A 23007-nucleotide genomic window follows, 5' to 3' on the forward strand; every position below is an offset into this window, starting at 1 on the left:
TTATTGCAAGATTTCTGCCATCCTATTACACTGTTCTGTCCTGACACTGGGAATTTTTGACTTCATATTTCACAGCACACTTGAGTGATACATTTTCCCAATTCCACACAGAAGTAGAGGTTCTCTACCATCATCCACACCTTTTTTTTAAGAAAGTGTCAATGATACCTGCAGTGTGTCAAAAAAGTCATTTTTAATGATAAACATGTAGAATAATCTAGTTTTTCAGAACATGAACAGTTTCTTCCTGGGTGAGAAATGTTAGAAAGCAAATGGGGCTACAAGACGCAGGCAAGCCAGACACGGGTGAATTCCGATTTTCAGGCCGCAAGAGTGGGAAGCGGTCTGGCTTGTCCTTCCCAGGCCGAAGCTGCCTCCAGCTGCCCGGATGTGGCTGGGGCTGCTGCCTCCAGGAAGACTCACTTGGATTCCAAGTCTCAAAAGGGCCTCCACCATCCAGAAACCCGCAAAGGCAGCCCAGGGGAGCTCCTCCCTCACTTCTTCCTCTTGTACCTGCACAAGGACAGGAAGCAGAAAGCGTGTCAGTCCTCTGGTGGAAGAGGCAGAAGAGAGCCGGAGGGAGAGACATGGGTGGAAAAGGCAGGGAGCACAGAAGCCTCACCTGGAGCTGGCTGCTCTGAAATTCCCTCCCTTCCTCCTTGAGCCAAGACCCAGGCGCTTGCGGTCTTCGAACGAGGGCCTGCAGGAAAGAGACATCAGGATCACGGCCAGGCATGGCCTCTGCTGACAGAGGGGGCGGGGCTGGCACAAGCCTGCCCCCCAAAGAGGTGGGCGTGATTCCTTTACTGAAGGGGGTTGGACTAGATGATTCCAGCTGGGGAACCTCTGGCCCATTTTAGCAGTTGGGATGATGGGGGGGGGCATGCACAATACTCACCCCGCCCGATACTGCTTGAGGGCTCTCCGGCTGGTGTTGGTGAGCTCCTCATCAAACACGGACGTCTTCTTCTTGTGCTGCTGCCTGGGCCCTTGAGGAACGTGGCAGAGAGGGAGATCCTAGGTTGAAGCCAAGGCGACCTGCAGCCTGGCAGCCCTCCCACCCCGAGAAGTGGAGCTGCTGCTTACCTCCCTTGGCTGCTGCGGACGGAGCCTCCTCGGGGATGGCCCTGGCACGCTTGGGCCGGCGATTCCTCTTGGCCAGACGCTCGGCGTACATCTGGGACTTCAGGATCTCGAACTGGGACCGCTCTTCCGGCTGCAGGGACAGCACAAAGGGGGCTAGCAGTGCTTCCTCCCCCAACTCACTCACTAGCCCCTCAAAAGAACCGCGCCCCCCCCCCCCCCGCATACACACACACTCAGCCACTGCTCACCGTCAGCTGGGCCGCCTTCTTCTGAGACTCCTTCATGAACTTCTTCCGCTTCTTGGTGCCTCGCAGCGCCAAGTCAAACTCCTGCAGGGCCTTGGCAACTGGGCGAGAGGAGAGATCCCCAAGGCAGAAGGTGAGAAGCCAGGCAAGGACAGAACCCCCTTTCGCGGCCAAGGCCCCCCCTGCCCCCTCCCGCTCTCCCGGCCAGGCCCTTACGCTTCTCCTTCTTCCTCTCCTCGCGGCTCTGGAACCAGCTGCGGGCAGCGCCCTCCGCCCCTTCCTGAGCGCTCGTCTCCAGTTTCCGCTTGGCAGTGTTGATCTAGGAGGAGAGCAAAGTCAAGGGGCTGCTCTTGAGAGAGCCCCTCATTGGGCACAGCCTCAATGCCCAGGAACCTCGGTAGGGAGCCAAAGAAGGGCTGCCCCATGTTCCCTCATCCACCTGGCGGGGCTGTGTCCCCCGGGGGAAGTTACCACAAAAGGAGCCAACTAAAGGGGAATCCCGGAGGGGCAAGGCAGGGGGGCACTCAAACCAAATTGCTCTGCAGGAACTTGCTTGCTTCCTTTTGCAAAGCTAAGCACTTCCATGAGCCCAGGCCCCCCTAAGGCCTCCTCCCGTCCACCCACAGGGCCTCCTTCCCCCCCCCCTTGCTGCCTCTGCCTCCTCCTCCTCACCTGGGCCTCCGAGTGCTGCAGCTCCCTCTCCTCGCGCTCCAGGCGCAGCACAGCGTAGACGTCCGACTCCAGCTTCTCAATCTTCTCCCGGAAGCGCAGAATCACATCTGGGGGCACAGGGCAGCCACTCAGCCTCCCACAGTGCCACCCCTGGCCTAAGGGTGCCCGTCCCCATGCCCTGCTCCCCAACCCCTCCCTGCTGCCACCATGCTTACCCTGGGGAAGGACCCTGGCCTTGACGGGCGCCTTGGCGGCTTTCACGATCTCCTTCAGCATCTTGCGCTCCTCCTCGCCCACCAGGGAGACGGAGCGGCCGGCCCGCCCTGCACGTGCTGTGCGCCCCACGCGGTGCACGTAATGCTTGGTGGTGTTGGGCATCGTGAAGTTGATCACCTGTGGCGAGACAGGAGAGCCTCAGGAGAGCACCTGCGGGACTGGGGCAAGGGACCACCTGTCTGGCATGCCGCTCTCCCAGGGAGAAGCTGAGCAGGACCCAAGCTGGCTGAGGGGGAGAGCCACTGACCGTTTTGACACCTTCAATGTCCAGTCCTCGCGCCGCAACGTCCGTGGCCACCAGCACATCAATCTGCTCGTCCTTGAAGCGCCTGCAGACAATGGCAGCATCCGCAGAGAGGGAGCGTCAGGGGCAGCCGGACTCTCTTGCGCCACCTCCCCCCCCCCGCGCGCTTCAGTCCCTGCTTACCGGAGCCCTTCCAGGCGCTGCGCCTGCGAGAGGTCGCCATGCAGCTCCCCCACACGGAGGCCCATCAGGCCCAGGAGGATGTGCAGGCGGTGCGCTTGCTTCTTGGTCTGCGTGAAGAGCATCACGTGGTCCAAGAACGTCCGAGTCAGCAGGGCTGAGGAGGAGAGGGATGGGAGGACACAAAACTCACAGATAGCCTGTGGAACTCACTCCCACAGGAGGAGGTGACAACCACCAACCTGGGATGCTTTAAAATAGCCTGGGGGAGGAGAGGGCTTTCGGGGGCTCTTAGCCAGGATGGAACCACAGGAGAGAGGACTCTTGTGCTCAAATCCCTGGGCTTATGGGCTTCCTCCCTGGGGCATTTGTTTGGGGGCCCTTGGCCTAACCCTGCAGGCTCTTCTGATGTTCCTAAAAGCCTGGTGGATCAGGCCAACAGCCCATCTAGTCCAGCTTTCTCTTCTCATAGCGGCCAAAAAGAGGCCCCTATCAGGAAAGCAGCAAACAGGATCTGAGCACAAGAGCGACTCTCCCAGCAACTCATATCTGGCAGAGCAACCATTATGGCTATGTGCTATGGGGTCAGAAGCTACCCCTGAGGGCTGCTGGACCCCCACCTGCCACAATCGCCTCCCGGTCTCCCTCGCGGCTGGGCCGGATGCGGACAAACTCCTGGCGCAGAAAGGGGGCCACATCTGTGTTGCTGTTCACAAAGACCCGGGCAGGGTTCTTCAAGGAAACGGAGGCCAAGTCTTTCACCTGCCAGAGAGGGGGGAGCTTCGTCAGCCCTGCCAGGAAGGTCCCCCCAACACTCCAAGAGAAGCAGGACATCCCGGTCCAAGGGAGATCACTGGGGGGTCGCTGTTCTGCAGCGCAGCACCAAGATTCAAATACATGACAAGATTCCTGCAGCCACTTCCTATCCGCCCAGCACATCGTCACAACTGCACCCTCCCCAGTCTCCTCTCTGGGTCTCCCTTGGTACCTCGTCTGTCATGGTGGCAGAAAACAGCATGGTCTGGCGATGTCGGGAACACAGCCGGATGATCTCCTTCATCTGCTCCTCAAAGTACTCATCCAGCATCCTGTGGGGAGCGGGAGAGGCAGGTGAGCAAGTGGGGGGGGGGAGAGGCCTCCTCCTCCAGGCACAAAAGCTGACAGCCCAGCCAGCCTGTGCCAAAAGGCAGGTCTGGGCTAGGACCCAGATCCCAGGGGATGGGGCAAGGGAGCAGAAAACAAGAGGTGTGCAAAATAACACACAGGGTGAAGAAAGAAGAGAGGGAGATGTTTTTCTTTCCCTTCCTCATAGTACTGAAAGGTGACATGACGGCCATCTTCAAATATCTTAAGGGCTGTCACATGGCAGAGAGAACAGCCTTGCTTTCTCCCGCTCTGGAGGGGAAGACTTGAACCCATGGCTTCAAGTGACAAGAAAGGGGATTCTGATTGTAGACATACGGAAAAACTCTCTGACTGTAAGGGCTGTTTGACCGTGGAACAGATGCCCTCAGAAGGTTGCAGACTCTCCTTCCTGGGAGGCTTTTAAGCAGAGGTTGGATGGCCAGCTGTCAGGGATGCTTGAGCTGAGATCCACGCATGGCAGGGGCTGGACTTGATGACCCTTGGAAGTACCTTCCAACTCTACTCTTCTATGACTCTATGGTACTAGAACCCCAGGAGGCTCAGGGCAGATAAAGGAAGGACTTCACAGTGCATAAACCAGGTGTGCTGATGGCCACAAACTTGAAGGGCTTCAAAAGAGGACTAGACAAATGGGCAGAGAAGGTGGCTGCCCATGGCTACTAGCCATGACAGCTCTGTTCTTCCTCCAGTGTCCAGGGCAGCCTACCTCTGAATATGGGGTTTTGGGGTTCACAGGTCCTGCTCAGGTCCTGCTTCTGGGGTTCCCTAGGCAGGCCTCTGATGGACCGCTGTGAGAGCAGGATGCTGGCCTGGGTGGGCTTCCTTTGGCCTGATCCTGCAGCCAGGCCTCTTGGTGTTCTGAGGGCCTCCCCCCCCCACCTGCCTGTGCCCAGAGATTCCCCTCACCGGTCAGCCTCGTCCAGGATGAGGACCTCAACGCTGTCCAGGTGGAAGGAGGGGCAGTTGTGCAGGTGGTCAATGAGGCGTCCGGGGGTCGCGATGAGGATGTCGGGGCCCGAGCGCAGCGCCGCCTCCTGGGTCTTCAAGTCCAGGCCCCCTGCAAGGACACAAACCGGGCGGGGGCATGAGCTCCCCTGGTGGGCAGGATGGGTGCAAACAAAGTCACGCCCCCTAGGGAGCCCTCTCCATCTCCGGGTCCTGCTCACTCACCCACGGCCAGGCAGGCGGTGACACTGGTGAACTGCGCCAGCTGCTTCGTGACAGAGTGCACCTGAATGCCCAGCTCCCGGGTGGGCACCAGAACCAGCACCCGCGTCACTGGGGCTTGGCGGGGCTTGTAGATCAGGCGCTCCAGAACAGGCAGAATGAAGGCTGCAGTCTTCCCTGAAGACAAAGACATAGGTCAGCCTCCTGGCCCACCCCAAGCCTTTGCCCCACCCCCACTCCCTTGAACCCGGGGCTTACCTGTCCCTGTAGCCGCACATGCGCAGATGTCCTTCCCCAGGAGCCCCACAGGGATGCAGGCCTTCTGGATGGGGGTCGGCTGCTTGAAGCCCAGGGCGGTTATTGCCTGCCAATCACAGCCGTTGGGAAGAAGCCAGTGTGAGCAGGTCTCTGCCCTACAACTATGGAAACGCTTAACTTGGAACGCACAGCAACATGCTGCTCTCTGGCCTCTCAGAGGGACTGGGTCTCCAAACTGGGCAGTAATCCCAGCATACGATCATTTCAGGGGAGATGAATGGGAAAGTGGCCATTTCTGGCTCAGCCTTGTTGGCTACTGCCCATACCCAGCCGAGGGGCGTCTTCAGGGCAGGAAGGCGAACTACGTCCCCCAAGGGGCTTGGCATGCTGGTTGGCCTAGCAGATTCCAAGAGAGAGAGACTGATCTACTCTCAGACTACAACTTATTTGAACTCAAGGGTAACATTTTATCATCTCGAGGCAATACTTCGGGTAATTTTGCTGATAGCCTACAAAGGCAGTAAATCCAGTCTTTCTGCAATCTAATACCGTATTTTTCCATGTATAACACGCCCCCTATTTTTTGGGACTCCAAATAAAGAAATCCCCCATATGCACTATCCATGTATAAGACGACCCCTAATTTTTAACTTGAAAAAATAGGGGGGAAATATAGTCTTATACATGGAAAAATACAGTATATTATTATTATTATTATTATTATTATTATTACTATTACTACTACTACTACTACTACAGCCCCAGAAAGTGAAATACTTGATTCTGGTGGCTGGTTTGATTCTGAACATCAGGTGGCTAAGCACTCTCAGGATCTTTAGAAAATAATCAGAATTTTTAGGAAAGTGGTTTTTTATACTAGGGGAACCAATTGCAGAATGTGGTAGAATTTCTTATTTCAGCTTTGGACATGTAATAATGGAGAAGAATTCAACTAGATTTCAGAGCATTGAATTGTGTGGACTGAGGGAAATGAAATATCCCACTGAAGCAGCGGGAACCAATCTAGACAGCTGCTTTGACGGCAAATTGTGCATGCACAAAAGGTCAACACGGTATCTTCTTGTAGCATTTACAGCCTTCAGCCTTTTTGATTTGATAGACAGTTTGGTCTAAGCTGTTCAATACAAATATTGAAAAAAGACTATTGATTTTAATTTAAAACCCACATTCTTATGCTCATCTTAAAGTGAAAGCAGGTTAAATGTCCCCCTTACCAACCCTTTTTTAGCAAATAAACTGGACTGACTGACAGCCGACAAGGACCCCCACTCCCCACATGAAGTGACCCTGACCCTGGGATCATCCCCTGAGGCCTTTCTTCTGATGCCTCCTCCATGAGACGTCCAGAGGGCGGGCAAAGCCTTTTCTGCTGTGGCTCCTCATTTGTGAAAAGCTCTCCCCAGAGAAGCTCGCCCGGCGCCTTCATTACATATCTTTAAGTGCCAGGCAAAAACAATTTTTCTTCAACCAGGCCTTTGACTGATTAACCTTCTACAGCTTTTTAAATGTGTTTGTGGGAGGAGAGTGATGGGTTTTGTTTTGTTTTATGTATTTTGTGGTCTCATTTTGTATTTTTATGTTGTGAACTGCCCTGTGATCTTCGGGTGAAGGCTGGCATATAAATTTAAATATAAATAAAGAAGAACTTTCTTCTTCCATCCTCCAACTACAGGCTCATTTAAGGTCCATTTACCCAGAAGCCTCGAGCCCTGTTAACAGTACAGTGGAACCTCGGTGAAAACGTTAGAAAACCAAGAAGCAATGGGATGGGAGGTTGGCAAAATCCATTGAGAAAAAAGAAAAACACGCAGCGGATGTGTTTGAAAACAGAAGCAATTACTTCCGGGTTTTCGGCATTCAGATTCCGAAATGTTCAGCTTCCAAGATGCTCAAAAACCGAGGTTCCAGTGTATGATGAACATCCTAACGTTATCTTTGCTGCTAAACAGTAGTTTTTTGTTTTGCTGTCCTTCCAATAAGAGATACCAAACAAGCCCGCATTTTCACAGACCTGTTTCTTTTGTTATTTTGTTTGAATTAGGCAAGGCATGTTTGCCTAATTCACTCCTGGGGCCACAAAAGCTGTCAAATGTGATGACTCAGTGTGGGCTGAGATTTGCCCACCCAAAAGAGACTAGGCAACCACCTTCGCCATCTCCCTCTGAAAGAAAGCAGGATCTGGCTACCTTCAGCAAGGGCCGGGAGAGGTTCATGTCTTGGAACGACAGGCTGTCATCGTACTGTGAAGCATCTTCAAAGAACTGCTCAGGTTCCTAGAAAGGAGGATCAGAAAGAGAAAGCCTGGAACACAGACCCACAACATGAGAGAAGGACCCCTGTTTCTGCAGGAACTCCTTCTCTCCCAGCACCACCCAGCATCCAAAGGCTCACCTCCTCTCCACCTCGCTTCCTTTTCCGTCGCTGCTTCACCTTGAGTGTATCTGTAAAAAACCACACGACCCCCCCCACCAAAAGATGATCAGAACACATTACAAATCAGAGAGTAGCACCTCCTACTAAAACCTCGATTCATGCAGCTAGCTGCAAAAAGTATGTCAGCTGCCCCACTGAAAGGCACAGAAGATGCACACTTGCTCTCTTCTGCCCCGGTGCCTGCACAGCACATCCATCGCCATGGTTACCAGCTTTTGTGAAGATGCTCTCATCTGCCGAAGAGTACTCAGACTCCAACTCCTCCTCCTCCTCCTCCTTTGCATCTTCCTCCTCACTTCCTCCAGCATCCACCTTGTCTACATTCTCCTGTGTAGCCTCCCCAGCATCTTCTTTTGCTGGCCCTTGTTTAGCTTGCTTTTCCTGGAAAAGACCCCCCCCCCAAATGTGACATTGTTTTTTACTGCCCAGCCTCCTTCTCTATGGCCAAAGAGTTTATTGTCTTGACCAAAGACCGTAACAATTTCATTACAATTTGCCAAACTGTAACAAACAGCGTACAACAACTACATACTCCAAAGCATCAAGCATATAAAGAAAGAGAGTCAGAGTTTGTATCATCTGCTAGCTCATACCTAGTTTAACTTCCATTAGACCTCTGAATCTCCAGAGCAACTTTTTGCAATATTGTTTCTTTTTCTCATCTTTCTTGCAGCCAGAACATAAAGCACCACTTTATGTGACACAAATCCGTTAGCGTCAAATACGTTAGGGAATTGTTTCTGCCATCGTAAGCCTGCTTCTAAACTTCCTTCTCTAAGATTCCACGATTAAATAATGGTCCACTGAACCAGAAAAACTGCTTGAAGATTCTCCAAGGGTCCCTACAAGGATGCAATCACACTGCAGGCACCTCATGCAAAAGGCAAAGCCCACACAGCTCTTTCATGGGTTACACATGCTGCCCCATCCAGAAGCTGATCTTGCAGTAAGCAGAGGATTGGGCCAGAAGACCTTCCAGGCCGCTTCCAAATGTATGGGGTTATGAATAGATAAGTCATTCTGCAGTCACAGAGGTTCCCCTGCACATGAAACAGACCAGCTGGACACTTTGTTTTGGAGGACACTACTTTTGGAAGGCAGCACAACATCCACACACAGGTGCTGCCCTTATCCACGCAGATACAGGAACCCAGAAGATTCCAAACAGGTGGGAATTTCTAACCTGGGCTTTCCTTTTCTTTCTTACAGTTGCAATCTTCTCGTCCAGGCTGGTAGCGGATCTCTGCATAAGAGAAAACAAACAAGGTGAGTGCAGGCGTGAAACCCCAAAGATCAGAAGCTCCAGAACCCTGAGGCACGGAGCAACCTTCCCATCTGGACCGGGAACCTTTTTTGCTCCCGAGGAGGATGAAGAAGAATTGGCAGTGGCTTCGGAGAAGCTGCCCTGCTGGATCAGGCCAGAAGGTGGTGTGGGAGTTTTTTTTTGGGGGGGAGTGATGGCGCAGAGCATGTGCCCCTGCGGAGCCCCCCCCCCCACTCTCACCTTCCCCTTGAGCTGCCTCAGCACCTCCGCCCAGGGGCCTCCGCTGGGCCCCGCCGACGCCTCGGCGAACGCAAAGCCCGCCGCAAAATCTCCGCTGCGACCGCCTCGGCCCACAGACACCTCCTAGGGGGAGACGAGACAAGAGATGTGAGCGGAGACGGAGCGAGCGAGGGAGGGAGAGAAGAGGGGCAGAAAAGGAGGAGGGAGAAATAGAGAGAGAGCGAAAGGGGGAGAAGGAGAAAAGAGGGAGGGAGAGAAAGAGGGAGAAAGAGAGAGAGAAAGGGGGAGAGGGAGAAAAGAGGGAGGGAGAGAAAGAGGGAGAAAGAGAGAGAGAGAAAGGGGGAGAGGGAGAAAAGAGGGAGGGAGAGAGAGGGAGAAAGGGGGAGAGGGAGAAAAGAGGGAGGGAGAGAGAGAGGGAGGAAGAGAGAGAGAAAGGGGGAGAGGGAGAAAAGAGGGAGGGAGAGAGAGAGGGAGGGAGAGAGAGAGAAAGGGGGAGAGGGAGAAAAGAGGGAGGGAGAGAGAGAGGGAGGAAGAGAGAGAGAAAGGGGGAGAGGGAGAAAAGAGGGAGGGAGAGAGAGAGGGAGGAAGAGAGAGAGAAAGGGGGAGAGGGAGAAAAGAGGGAGGGAGAGAGAGAGGGAGGAAGAGAGAGAGAAAGGGGGAGAGGGAGAAAAGAGGGAGGGAGAGAGAGAGGGAGGAAGAGAGAGAGAAAGGGGGAGAGGGAGAAAAGAGGGAGGGAGAGAGAGAGGGAGGAAGAGAGAGAGAAAGGGGGAGAGGGAGAAAAGAGGGAGGGAGAGCCAGGCCCCGCCGGAGAGGAGGTGGACGAGCGGGCCAGGCGCTGCCCGGCTCTCCCTCCCCGCCGCCCCTCGCCTACCTCGGCCTCGGAGCCGCTCTCCTCCTCCTCCTCCTCGGCCTCCTCGCCGCCGGGCCCGCCCAGCCTCGCCCGCCATCCTTCCCTGAGCTCCATCGTGGTCTCGGAGGGACCGGAAGTGCAGGGCGCCGGGTGCGCCCCCGCAGAGCTCCGCCCGTCCGGCTCCCTTTCCCTTCCGCCGGGGACAGCGGCCGGGGCGCGGGGGTTCCGGGGCGGGGCGGGGCCGGGGGGGAGAAGCGAAAGCGAAAGCGGGGGCGGAGCCAGCCGGGAAGGGGAAAGCGAAAGTCGAAAGTGAGCCGAAAAGGCGGCGGCGGCGGCGGAGGAGGAGGAGGCGCAGAGCCCGGAGGCGCCTCGACGGGACGGGGCGCGGAGCGGAGAAGAAGAGCCATGGAGGGGCGCGGGCGAGGAAGGGGGCAGCAGCAGCAGCAGCAGCGGGGGCGGCCGCGAAGAGGCGGAGGAGCGGGAGGCAGAGGCAGAGGTGAGGAAGAATGAGAAGAAGAATTAATTATTTCTACCCCGCTCTTCTGTCTGGGATTCCCCAGCCACTCGGGGCGGCTTCCAACCAAAGATGAAAAATACAGTGGTACCTCGGGTTACAGGTTACAGACTCCGCTAGCCCAGAAAGAGTGCTTCAGGTTCAGAACTTGGCTTCAGGATGAGAACAGAAATTGAGCGGCAGCAGCAGCAGCGGGAGGCCCCATTAGCTAAAGGGGTTAGAACAGTTTCAGGTTAAGTACGGACCTCCGGGACGAATGAAGCCCTTAAGCCGAGGTCCCGCTGTCCTTGAAAGCGGCTGGCCGGGCCAGAGCGGAGGAGAAGCGCAGCTTTCCGGGACCGGAGGCTCTGCTCAAAGCCTGCGCTTCTCGCCAGCACCGGGAAGAGGGAGGGAGGGGACCCCCAGGGGGCATCTATCTCAACCCCCGCAATGCAGGACTCGGAGGGTCCCTGGCGGGTGGCATCCAGGCTCCGAGGAAGGAGGGTCCGCCCCTCCCGGAGTCCAAAGAGGGGCTTCTGCGCCTCCCGCCTCGCCGGGCGACCACGGGCTGGCGGGGGGGGGGAGGCGTCTCCGCTTCGGCGTGAGCGGAGAGCACCGGTCTTCTCCCTTCTGCCGCACCCGGAGAGAAAGCGAAAAAAGGAGCCGAGCAATTGCTTCAGCTTTGGCGGCTGGATCTGGTCCAGCGTCGCCTTCCCGCCGGGAACACCCCGTCCTCCGGCTCTTGGCAACGGGAGGCTGGGCGACCCGGCCCGGCCCGGCCCGGCCCTCCGCCCCCCCCCCCGTCCATCGTTTCTGGGGGAGGAGCCGCCAAATGGGAGGAGGAGGAGGAGGGAGCCGCCCAGTTCCCTCCCAGATCCCTGGGTGGAGAATTCAGTCCCTGCCTAACTTTGGAGGGGCGAAGCCAAAGTTATCCCCTGAAGGGGGAGGGGGCAGAAGGGGGCATCACCCAGGCGAAGCACAGCTTGGGCTTCTGCCCAGAGACTCTCTAAGTCCCCTCTTTTCCTTCTGCAGAGCCTCAAGATGGAGGGGCCTCCCAGCAGAACGCAAGTGGGCAGCGTGAGGGGGGCCCTGGCCCTGGCAGAGCTGCGGAGCGGAGGGCTGGCTCTGGCCGGACCCCCCACCAGGACGGGGCGCGCAACCCCAGAAGGCCGGCTGAGGGGGCAGGGGGGAACCGTTTCCCTCGCAGAGGGGGCGTCTGGCCTGGGGCTGATCCGAGGGAGGAGCGGAGGGCTGGGGGACAGAACCAGGGAGGGCCGGCCAGGGATGGCCCAGGAAGGCAAAGAGAGGGGGCCCCAAACGCTGACCCCACCCAGCGGCCCCACGCAGGGCCAGGAGGCTCTCCGCAGCAGCGAGGCCCGATGATCGGCACCCGCTTCCTCCGTGAACTCCTCGAGAAGGACCCTTCGGAGGTGGCCATCACGCTGGCTTCCAGCCCCCGCCTGCGGGAGGCGCTCTCCCCAGTTGCCATGAGGCCGGACATGGTGCAGCTGCTGTGCCAGGTTCTCCAAAAGGCCTGCCTCTCCCGCATGGACCGCCAGAGCATTCAGCGGCTGCTGGAGACGGTGAAGGAGTCCTCCTTCCTCCGGGTCTGCCTGCCCCAGTACGTGGCCGACATGCTGACGGAGGCCCGGCCGGAGGTGCGGCACCAGTGCCCCCAGCACATTGCCAGCGTGGTGGCGCTGGTCCAGGAGCTGGTCAGCATCTTCCCGGCCAGCTCCCTCCAGAAGGTGGCCCTGCTGATGTCCGTCCTGCCGGGCTCCATCAACGGCCTCCGGGCCCTGGGGGTGGACTTCCCGGAGGAGCTGGACCAGAGTCTGGAGAAGCTGCAGGGCTTCATCCAGCACCTCCAGGAGCGGCGGCGCGAGGGCACCTTGCGGGTGGACAGCTGCACCCTTCTCCAGCCCACCGCCCCCGGCGAGGAAGGGGAGTACCGCGCCATGTCCATCTACCCCACCTACGAGGAGGTGAACCGCGGCCAGAAGCCCTTCCTGCGCCCCAACCTCATCAGCCAGCCCTACGAGAGCCCCGCCGTGTACCTGGACACCCACTTTCGCCTCCTGAGGGAGGACTTTGTCCGGCCGCTGAGGGAGGGCATCCTCCAGTTCCTCCAGAGCTTTGAGGATGCCGGCCCGGGCAGGAGGAGGTTTGACGACATCCGCGTGTATCTGGACGCCCGGATCCTGGCTCCGCTCTGCTCCCGGACCGGCATTGACTACAAGGTGCGCTTTGATTCCACGCCACTGGGCGCCGTCCGGTGGGAGAACTCCAAGCGCCTGCTGTACGGCTCCCTGGTCTGCCTGTCCAAGGACAACTTTGAGACCTTCCTCTTTGCCACGGTCTCCGACCGGGAGCCCCAGGAGCTGCGCAAGGGCTTTGTCCACCTCTCCTTCGCCACCCACAGCCAGGCCCTGCTGGCCGAGGTCCAGCCCTCCGACTCCTTCGTCATGGTGGAGACCACCGCCTACTTTGAGGCCTACCGACACGTCCTGCAGGGGCTGCAGGAGCTGCGGGAGGAGGACGTCCCCTTCCAGAGGTACATTGTCCACTGCGAGGCCCAGGTGAGGGAGCCGGCTTACCTGCGAAGGGAGCCGGGAAGCAGCCTTTACGACCTCAGGTGCCTGATGGCCAAGCCTCCCCCTGCTGGGGCGGAAGGAGCCCCTGAGGGCCGTGTGGACGTGCTGGACGCCTCCCAGTGGCCGACCCAGGAAGCCGTGGGGCTGGATGAGTCCCAGCTGCAAGCCCTGAAACTCGCCCTGACCAAGGAGCTGGCCATCATCCAGGGGCCTCCGGGGACAGGTGAGTCGGGCACCCCATCCTCTGAGGAAGAGGTGTCTGTTGCAGGAATGCCTCTCCAGATGGAGGCTCAGATTTCTGCCTGAAACTGGGTTGGGTGTGAAGTGGAGCCGGCCGGCCGGCTGGATCCTGACACCCCACAAGGCCCACTTTTCTGACGACAACCCCCCCATCTCTCTGGCATCGGGTGTCTTCCTTTGCCTCATGGGGTTTGAACCCGAGCCAAGGCCGGAGGGTGCTGCTTGCCTGCAGATCCTGCTTGGAATGGCAGTGAATTGCCTGTGGCTCGGGAAGTGCGGCTTGTGACCCCCCCCCCCACAGCTGCTAGCCTTTTCTTGGTGGTGGGGGGAAGGGCTGAGGCTGCAGGGGGGGTCCTCTGATGCCCGTTGGGGGTTGGCAGACGGAGCTTCCTGCTTTGACGGGGCTTTTCCTACAGGGAAGACCTACGTTGGGCTGAAGATCATGGAAGTCCTGCTGAAAAACCAGGCCGCCCGTGGAGAGACCCCCATCCTTGTGGTCTGCTACACCAACCATGCCCTGGACCAGTTCCTGGAAGGTGGGGGGTCTGCCTGCCCTGGGCAGGGGGGGAGAGGAGAGAATAGAGATTGGCAGAATTGGAAGGGACCTTCAAGGGTCATCCAGTCCAATCCTCTGCATTGCAGGAATTACTGAGACGCCTTTGCGGGGGGAGGGTCGCTGTTCGGGTGGCTGCCCATTGTCCTGGCAGTGGCGGGAGGGTGTGGCTTAGATATCCCGCCTTGACTTTTACGTCTCCCCCCCCCCCCAGGAATCCAGGTGTTCCAGCCAACGGGCATCGTGCGGGTTGGCGGCAGGAGCAACAGTGAGAAGTTGAAGCCGTTCACCCTGCAGCAGCTGCGGGGCAGAAGCGACTTCTGGAGAGGCCTGCCTGGCCACCTCCGGTGGTCCTACAGTGACGTACGTGCGAGGGAGGGGGAGGGGGCTGGTTTGGAGGGTGTAATTCGTGGGGGGGGGTTGCTTGGACTTTGCCCAGGAGAACAGCCAGATCAGCAAAGCACAGGGAAATGGGGGGACCCCCAAGAGTCATCTAGTCAACCACTGCAACGCAGAAATCGCAGCGCAGGAACTCCTCCCGTATGGCCACCCAGCCTCTGTTTAAATACCTCCAAGGAAGGAGAGACTGCCCCCCTTCTGGGGGAGTCTGTTACACAGTCAGACATCTCTTCACCTTGGATGTTCAGGCCACAGCCAGAGCTGAGGGCTGCTTTGTCACTGGAGCGCAGCACCTGTGGAACTGCTGCCTTGGTGCTGAAAGGGAGCTCCACGCTGCCTCCCCAGACCAGGGCCAGAGCTGGAGGTTGGGCGGAGCAGAGGGAGAGAGCAGGGCGCCCTTGGGGGGAGAGCAGTTGGAGGCGCCAGCAGAGGAAGGGCGGGAGCGGAGCTGCCCGGCCGGGCGCCCCCAGCTGTCCTCTGCTGGGTCTTGATCCCTTGCTGGGCTTTGTCCGCTGGAGGGGCTGACCTGGCCTCTTTTTCCCGAGGGCAGATCACCTGCGAGATGCGGGAGGCCGAGTTGGAACTCAACCGAGGGGCGGCTCAGCTGGAGTGCGGGCTGCGCGGGATTCTGCACGAGAAGCACCTGCGGAGCTGCATCTCCAGCCGGCACTGGGAGAGCCTCGTGAGGGGCCTGGTAAGGAGCAGGAGGGATGCACGGGGGGGGGGGCATCAGAAGGCGGCCCCGCAAGAAGACACCCCACCAGGATCTCTCCGTCTTAGGGACCAAGTGCCCCTGGGAAAGCAGAGGGGGAGCCCCCCAACTCCTCAAGGGCTTCTCCAGCCCCTCAGCTGGAAGCAGCAGAGCAGGGGCCCAAGTCTGGGCGAGAGTGTGAGCTGTTTGGCTGCTCTGATGAGGAGGAATTCCTCCCTGGGGGGGGGGCCTGATGGGTACTCCGGTCGTGGAAGAAACCACCCTATCTATCTATTTATTTATTTATTTATTTATTTATTTATTTATTTAATGAAATCAATAGATGCACCTGCTTGAAATTTGAGTGTGTATGTGTGTGTTTATATACAAAGAAACAATCCATGAAAATTCAGAATGTTGAAAGTTTCTAACCATCGAGGTTAGGCTTGTCTAAAAAGGGAATTTTCAGCAGGCACCAAAAAGAGCAAAGTGGCAGCTTCTGCTTGACGTCAAGGGCAGAGAGTTCCCAAGGGCAGGTGCTGCCACACTAAACCGTCAGCACCCATGAAAGACTCATCGCCCTGGAGGGAGATTTTCCCAGGAGAGACCTCCTGGCTCTCTGGGAGCACGAGGCCGTTGCAAGGGTCCCCGCCTGCCCCCGCCCCTCTCGTGGCCCCCGGCTCCTGCTTGCCTTCCTGTCTTGGGGTCCCTGGGACTGTGGCACCCGCCCACCGCTGAGCCTGTCTGAGCTGCTCCTTCTTGCTCCAGGAAGAGGACTGGATGGATCCAGAGCACTCTCTGATCCTGGAGTGGCTGGGACTTGGTGCCACGCCGGTTGAAAACATGGCCGATCCAGGATGGCCAGAAAATGCGGGTAAGGGGCTTTCCTTTGGGCAGCTTCTGGGTGGGACAAGGATGAGGTGGCGAGTTTGAGACACGGAAGGAGCCTGGGGCCTGCCCACTCTCTGCCGCCACCTACCAGTCTCTTTGTGGCTCTTCAGGCATTGAGGAAGACCAGGAGGCGGAGGAAGGCCCACAGGCAGAGCCAGAGCTGCTGCAGGTCGTGGAGGAGGCAGACTTGATTCAGCGCGAGCGGCTGCTGGACCACGATGAGGACGGGCGGCTGCGGAGGAGGAAACCCCCCAGGCACAACCTGGACGACCTGTTTCTGGCCATGCGGTTGGATGATGAGGAGAAGGGGGAGCAGAGAGCCCCACATGGGGCAGAAAACGCTGGGTTTCAGGTATTGGGGGGGACGACACAGTGTGTTGCATTGGAGGGGGTGAAAGCTCTGTGGTCGCTGCCCCTGAGGCGGGCAGGACAGGGGTTGCCCCGGCCTCCTCCTCACCTGCCCACTTGGGGTTCTCTCTGCAGCTGCAGCCGGGCCAGAAGAAGAAGATGAAGCGACAAGCAAAGGCGGAACTGAAAAAAGGGCAGGCGATGACCAAAGAGGAGGCTGAGGCCGTCCTGGATGTGTGGCAGCTGAACCTCAGCTCCCGCTGGGAGCTCTACAGGTAATTTCTGCTGCAGGGGCCTCTGGCGCCCATGCCCACCCCCCTACACCTCCTCTGCTTAAAAACCTCCAAGGATGGAGAGTCTACAACCTCTCAAGGAGCCCATTCCAATGTCGAACAGCTCTTATGCTCAGAAAGTTATTCCTGATGTTGAGTCAGAGTCTCATTTCTTGCAACTTGAAGCCACAGGTTCAAGTCCTACCCACCGGAGCAGCAGAAAATAAGCTTGCTCCCTCTTCTCAGTCCTTGAGATATTTGAAGACGGGTCTCATATCTCCTTTCAGCCTCCTCTGTTCCACGCCAAACATCCCCAGTTCCTCATAAGGCTTGGTTTACTGACCCTTGATCATCCTTTTAAAATTGTGGTGCCCAGAATTGGACACAGCATTCCAGGTGTGGTCCGACCAAGGCAGCGTAGAGTGGGACTATGACTTCCCTTGATCTGGACACTCAACTTCTGTGGATTCACATTTTTTGCTGCTCCATCACACGGTTGACTCGTGTTCAGCTTGTGATTCTTTTCACACGTGCCACTAGCAAGCCAGGTGTGCCCCCCCCTCCTACGTTGGTGCCCCTGGTTCTTTCTGCCTAAGGGCAGAACCTGATCTTTGTGCCGCACAGGTACTGGTTGCAGAAGCACCAAGCTGAGATCCAGCGTGAGATGATGCAGCACAAAGAGAAGTACCAGGCGGCAGCCGAGAGGCTGGCTGAGCTTCGCCAGCACCAGGACCTCTGCGTCTTCAGGACAGCCCAGATCGTGGGCATGACGACCACAGGTGAGGAGGAGCCTGTGCAGCAAGCTGCCCCCCACACCCTGGGGGACCCACCTGTGACGGGGGGGGGGGGAGAGAAGAGGAGCCTCTCTCACCTGCTTCCTTGCCCAGCTGCAACACAACACACCTGCAGGGCTGCCCGTGGGCCTTTCTCTTGGTAGTTGCTGCCGTTGCCCTCACACTTCCTCCAATTGGAGGCAGAAGCCTGGCTTGGAGGCAGAGGGGGCAGAGATCAGGGCGTCCCCTCACCCCCCCCCCCCCGTCTCACCCCAGGAGCCGCTCGGTACCGCCAGGTCCTGCAGCAGGTGGCCCCTCGCGTGGTCATTGTGGAAGAGGCGGCCGAAGTCCTTGAGGCCCACGTCATCACCACGCTGAGCAGGGCCTGCCAGCACCTCATCCTCATTGGAGACCACCAGCAGGTAGGTGGGTGGGTGGGTGGGCCAGATGAGGGGCGGGGTCTGCTGGCCTTGGGCCCCACCCCTTCTCCCCCCACCCCACGGGCTCCCTCTTCCTTCTTTCCTTGCAGCTGCGCCCCAGCGCCAACGTCTACGACCTGGCCAGGAACTTCCACCTGGAGGTTTCTCTCTTTGAGCGGCTGGTGAAGGTCGGCCTTCCCTTCGTCCGCCTCGCCTTCCAGGTGAGGCACAAGCAGGCCCCCCCCGGCCCCCTCCCCTCACTCGCTCTGTGGAGGCTGCTGGATCAGGCCAAAGGGGGCTCAGCCAGTCCAGCGGCCTCTTCTCCGAGAGGCCCAGCAGATCTCCAAAGGGAAACCCACAAAGTTGGGATCTGGGTGCAAGAGCACTGGCTCCCCTGGGGGGGGGGGCGGTTTCCAGCAGCTGGGATTGGGAAGCATTGACAGCCTCCAAATGGGGGGTTTCTCTCGATTTCACGCACAAGCGAGGAAAGGGGGTAGAGGAGCTGGGAGCCTTTCCTGCCTGGCTGGGGGCAGCCCCAGCCCCTGGCTACTCTCCTCCAGGGTGGGCGGCCCAGAGGCAGCCAGACATGGTTCCCCCCTCAGACCTTGAAGCAGAGAAGGGCGGTGGCCGCCTGAGGCAGCCCCTCTTCTCGTGAGGGCGGTCGCCTTCCGCTCTCCATCACCTCTCCCTCGGCTTGCCCTTTTGCAGCACCGCATGAGGCCAGAGATCGCCCAGCTGCTCACCCCGCACATCTACCAGGACCTGGAGAACCACCCCTCGGTGCTCCGCTACGAGAACATCAAGGTGAGCATCTCTCCCCTCCCCTCGCCTCCGCCTGGCTGGCAGCCTTTGGCCCGGAGCCTCTGCCCTGCCAGCTCAGCAGCCTCCTCTCCTCTCCTCCTCTCTGCTCAGGGCGTCTCCTCCAACCTTTTCTTCGTGGAGCACAGCTTCCTCGAGCAGGAGATCCAGGAGGGCCGCAGCCACCAGAACCAGCACGAGGCCCAGTTTGTGGTGGAGCTGTGCCGCTACCTGCTGCGCCAGGGCTACCAGCCCTCCCAGATCAGCATCCTCACCACCTACACAGGGCAGCTCTTTTGCCTGCGCCGCTTGCTGCCGGCCAAGGAGTTCCAGGGCGTCAAGGTCCACGTGGTGGACAAGTACCAGGGGGAGGAGAACGACATCATCCTGCTCTCCCTGGTGCGCAGCAACCTGGCGGGGCGGGTGGGCTTCCTGCAGATCCCCAACCGCATCTGCGTGGCCCTTTCCCGCGCCAAAAAGGGCCTCTACTGTGTGGGCAACATAGGCATGCTCAGCCAGGTGCCCCTCTGGAGCAGGATCCTGCACACTCTGCGCGAGAAGGGCCACGTGGGCCGGGCGCTGCGCCTGGCCTGCCAGAACCACCCGCAGACCAAGACGGACGTGGTGCGGGCAGAGGACTTCTGCCAGGTGCCCGAGGGGGGCTGCAGCGTCCCCTGTGACACCCGCCTGGGCTGTGGCCACGTCTGCCCCCGGGCGTGCCACCCCTATGACCCGCAGCACAAGGAGCTCAGCTGCTTGAAGCCCTGCCAGAAGGTGCTGTGTGACAACGGGCACCGCTGCCCCTGGCTGTGCTGTGAGCCCTGCGGGAAGTGCCAGGTGAAGGTGCCCAAGACGCTGCCCAGGTGCGGCCACCAGCAACAGGTCCCCTGCTCAATGGCCGCCGAAGATTTCTGCTGCAAGGAGCCCTGCGGGAAAACCCTGGAGTGCGGGCATGCCTGCCGGCTCACCTGCGGCCAGCAGTGCGAGAGGCTCTGCCCAGAGCTGGTCCTGGCGACGCTGCCATGTGGGCACAGCCAGGAGGTGCCATGTTCAGCAGCGGCAGAGATGGCATACGGGCGTCCCATCCGCTGCAAGACGAAATGTGATAGCGTCCTGGAGTGTGGGCATCTTTGCCCAGGCTCGTGCCACGCTTGCTTTGGGGGCCGCTTCCACCAGCCGTGCCGGAGCCCCTGCAAGCGCCTGCTGGTTTGCGGCCACCAGTGCCGCCAGCCCTGCACCAGGGACTGCCCCCCGTGCCGCCAGCCCTGCCAGAACCGCTGTGTCCACAGCCGCTGCCCCAAGCAGTGTGGGGCGCCCTGCTCGCCCTGCATGGAGCCCTGCGAGTGGCGCTGCCAGCACCACCAGTGCGGGCGCCTGTGCTCCGAGCCCTGTGACCGGCCGCGCTGCGACGTGCCCTGCCCCAAGCGCCTCCCTTGCGGGCACCCTTGCGCCGGGCTTTGTGGGGAGCCCTGCCCACAGAAGTGCCTGATCTGTGACGTGGAGGAGCTGACGCAGATCTTCTTTGGCTGCGAGGATGAGCCGGACGCCCGCTTTGTGCAGCTGGAGGACTGTGGGCACATCTTCAGTGCACTGGGCCTCGACCGCTACATGGATGGCGACGAGGAGGAAGAGGAAGGGGCTGTCCGGCTGAAGGTGTGCCCCAGCTGCCAGACGCCCGTCCGGAAGAGCCTGCGCTACGGCACGTTGGTGAAGAGGAGCCTGGCAGAGGTGGAGGTGGTGAAGGGGCGCATGCAGGGCAGCTCGGCAGAGATCGCCTCGGGCGCCCTCCAGCTGATGAGGGCGCTCCAGCAGGAGACCACCCTGAGGCGCCACCTGACCTGGCAGCACCAGCAGCTGAGGGAGAGGCTGGAGGACGACTCCCTCTCTGCCAGCACCCTGGGGCTGGTGGAGACCCTCTTTGGCTTCTATGCGCAGGTGGCAGGCCTGATGGCCGCTGTAAGAAAGCTGGCGCAGCAGGAGCAGGAGGGCGTGAGGAGGCGCCTGGCCGAGGTGGCCGGCTGGCTAGACCAGCCCCGCGACAGCTTCAGCGGCCAGCAGGTGTCTGAGCTGCGCACCGAGCTGCGGCGGATGACCTACCTGGTGGAGCTCCTGGCGAGGTGCAGCACCGCTGGGGAGAAGGCCAGCCGGGCCCCCGGCACAGCAGAGCTGGTCAGCGCGGCCCGGAAGGTCCTGGAGGGGCCTGGCAGGTTCACCCCTGAGGCCGAGAGCGAGGTGAAGGCCAAGCTGAAGGAGCTGGAGGCCGCCCTGCCCACCGTCGCCGGGCTGGGCATCTCCGAGGAGGAAAGGAAGCAGATTGTGGCGGCCGTCAGCGGAGCCACCCGCGGGCACTGGTTCAAGTGCCGCAACGGGCACTTCTACGTCATTGGCGAGTGCGGGGGGGCCATGGAGACGACCCGCTGCCCGGAATGCCAGGAGACCATTGGGGGCGAGAACCACAGGCTGGAGTCCAGCAACCGGCTCGCCCCTGAGATGGACGGGGCAACCCACGCTGCCTGGTCCGAGGAGGCCAACCGCTTGAACGCCCCTAATTACCTGCGCTAGGAGGCCGGCCCCCTTCACGGGAGCTGCATTCCATAAAATATTTTAATATTTTTATCACGTATTAATATTTTTTACCACATTTGGTCACCCTATCATGGTGGACTTGGTTCAATGAAAGAGTTGCAGAGCTTTTAACATGACAGGAGTGGGTGAGATGAAACAAACAGTAAGGTGAGCAGGTAAAGGCAACTCAGGAAGCTTCTCCTTGCTGTCTCTCCTCACCTGCCCTGCAGCTCCAGGAGCCACTTCCCGCCTGCTCTGTCTTTTCCAAAGAAGCAAGATGACAAGTGTCAAAAGTGCTTTTACAATCAAGTAGTATATCGCTTTTGTGAAACGTAATCACCCTGGGTTGTCGGAGGGGCTGAGACTGGGCAGCGCAGGGCCCCACTCTCTGCTCATGGCGCCCCTGTCCTGACAACCCTCTGCCTGCCAGATTTTACTGTTGCAAATAAATTTGTCATAGCGGATCCCCCGTTGTGCTTCTGAGTGTCTTTTCTGTGGGATGACGGCACCCTTCTGTGGGGGCCAGCAAAGGGCTTGCGTCCTGGACGATGCCAAAGGTTCCCTCTGGGTCGGCCCGGAGCTGCTCCTGGGAGGGTGCCTGTGCCCGTGGGAGGTTTGCTCCTGGAGCCCCCATGAAGAATGCCCTGTAGCTGGAGAGGGCCAAGACGGGGCTGTGGCCACAAGGGCCTTTCACCAGCTTCACCTGCTGTGATAGCTACGGCCATAACTGGGTCAGGATTGCTTGCCCCCTCTAGGCCATTGCCTGGTAAACATGAGGCGGGATTACTGCAATGGGTTCTCTGCAGTGCGGCCCTTGGGAGGGCACAGAATTCAGGGGACAAAACCAGCAGCATGCGACATCGCTGCTAAATAATGCATCTGCGATGGCTGCTCACATGCTGCTGCGTCCTGAATCGTGTATATGCAAACCTTGAGCAACTTGAGCTCTGGCACCTCAAACTCCATCACCGATCATGGTGGGCGGGGTGGGGGGAGAGCTGTCCATTGTCCCCCATGATCCAGAGGCCCGACTGGGATCCCCTGGAAGCCAGGCATGTGGTGTCTGGACCACTGCTGGGAAACTCCCAAGAGAGATGCAGCAGGCACCCTCCCTTTGCACTTCCAGGCATCTCTCAAAGGCACTTTTTGTGCCACTGTTTACTATGTATTTCGATTAGCCAGTTGCCTATATTTTGGTTTTTGAAATGGCAGTTTTATGTTTTAACATTGTAACAGGGAGCACCCCACAGTCACCTAACCTTGACTCCCTTAGGTTCAGGTTGGGGTCACACACAAGAGACTTCAGCCAGGAGATGGAAGCAAAAAAGCAGCCAGAAAAGCAGATCAATGGGTTACATCCGTATTCCAAAGTTTCCCATAACACAAAAAAAGTGTGGTCTCAGGTAGAACCTGAGATCCAGGCATGCCCCTGTCAATTGCAGTACAAAGGAAAGCATTTACAGTTTCCAGATCCCTGAGTCAAGTCAAATACACCCCTTTGTCTTCATGGAGCTTCATCTTACTGTGGGGCAGGTAGGCAATGTGATTGAGATGGTTATCTGTCTGACATTCTTGGGGCAGGATTTTACCAGTCATGACTCCTGCGGATGTGACTGTACATCTCAGGGATTATGGTGGGCTCTCTCGCCCTTCCCCGAATACCTCACTTCCCTGGGTCATAAATACCACTGGAACTGAGAAGATTGATGCAACGAGTGATTTCTTGTGAATTTCTAAAGCTTTCCCATTGAGCCAGTACATAGAAACATTTATCCGTGAATTGCTACATTTGGTATTGACACTTGGCCTGTTGGAGACCTAGGGCTCGGCGGGGAGTCGCGGGCTCCTGAGCTGAGCTCCCCTTGCGGATGCGGCCCCTTTGCAGAGAT

General features: G+C 58.7%; 2 protein-coding genes across 2 annotated transcripts; one reads left to right on the forward strand and one right to left on the reverse strand.

Moving 5' to 3' along the window:
* Positions 1-173: 173 nt before the first annotated feature.
* On the reverse strand, positions 174-10251 carry DDX27 (DEAD-box helicase 27). Its single transcript, XM_082225979.1, has 21 exons — positions 10104-10251; positions 9233-9355; positions 8912-8971; positions 7938-8109; positions 7687-7736; positions 7482-7568; positions 5275-5380; positions 5020-5193; positions 4756-4906; positions 3692-3791; positions 3324-3465; positions 2707-2860; positions 2527-2608; positions 2219-2396; positions 2004-2110; positions 1548-1650; positions 1335-1432; positions 1087-1216; positions 899-989; positions 623-700; positions 174-513 (listed from the first exon to the last, which is right to left on the reverse strand). Exons 1-21 carry the CDS (start codon positions 10194-10196, stop codon positions 495-497), a joined length of 2298 nt encoding a protein of 765 aa, XP_082082105.1. The 5' UTR covers positions 10197-10251; the 3' UTR covers positions 174-494.
* Positions 10252-10472: 221 nt separating this feature from the next.
* On the forward strand, positions 10473-21582 carry ZNFX1 (zinc finger NFX1-type containing 1). Its single transcript, XM_082225772.1, has 13 exons — positions 10473-10578; positions 11608-13392; positions 13826-13945; positions 14177-14325; positions 14912-15055; positions 15821-15926; positions 16054-16295; positions 16427-16566; positions 17188-17342; positions 17613-17758; positions 17866-17976; positions 18464-18559; positions 18668-21582. Exons 1-13 carry the CDS (start codon positions 10488-10490, stop codon positions 21113-21115), a joined length of 5733 nt encoding a protein of 1910 aa, XP_082081898.1. The 5' UTR covers positions 10473-10487; the 3' UTR covers positions 21116-21582.
* The last annotated feature ends 1425 nt before the right edge of the window (positions 21583-23007 follow it).

Source organism: Podarcis vaucheri, assembly GCF_965113315.1.
Source record: "Podarcis vaucheri genome assembly, chromosome: 6".
NCBI classification, from domain to species: Eukaryota; Metazoa; Chordata; class Lepidosauria; order Squamata; family Lacertidae; genus Podarcis; species Podarcis vaucheri.

Excerpts from the sequence above, each read along its gene's own strand:
- DDX27 (XM_082225979.1), bottom strand. The coding sequence starts at position 10,196 with ATGGAGCTCAGGGAAGGATGGCGGGCGAGGCTGGGCGGGCCCGGCGGC. Across the intron at positions 5,194-5,274 it reads ATGTGCGGCTACAGGGACAG|GGAAGACTGCAGCCTTCATT; the intron begins GTAAGCCCCGGG and ends CTTTGTCTTCAG. Across the intron at positions 2,861-3,323 it reads CCGGGAGGCGATTGTGGCAG|CCCTGCTGACTCGGACGTTC; the intron begins GTGGGGGTCCAG and ends TCTCCTCCTCAG.
- ZNFX1 (XM_082225772.1), top strand. The coding sequence starts at position 10,488 with ATGGAGGGGCGCGGGCGAGGAAGGGGGCAGCAGCAGCAGCAGCAGCGG. Across the intron at positions 10,579-11,607 it reads AGCGGGAGGCAGAGGCAGAG|AGCCTCAAGATGGAGGGGCC; the intron begins GTGAGGAAGAAT and ends TTCCTTCTGCAG. Across the intron at positions 13,393-13,825 it reads CCAGGGGCCTCCGGGGACAG|GGAAGACCTACGTTGGGCTG; the intron begins GTGAGTCGGGCA and ends CTTTTCCTACAG.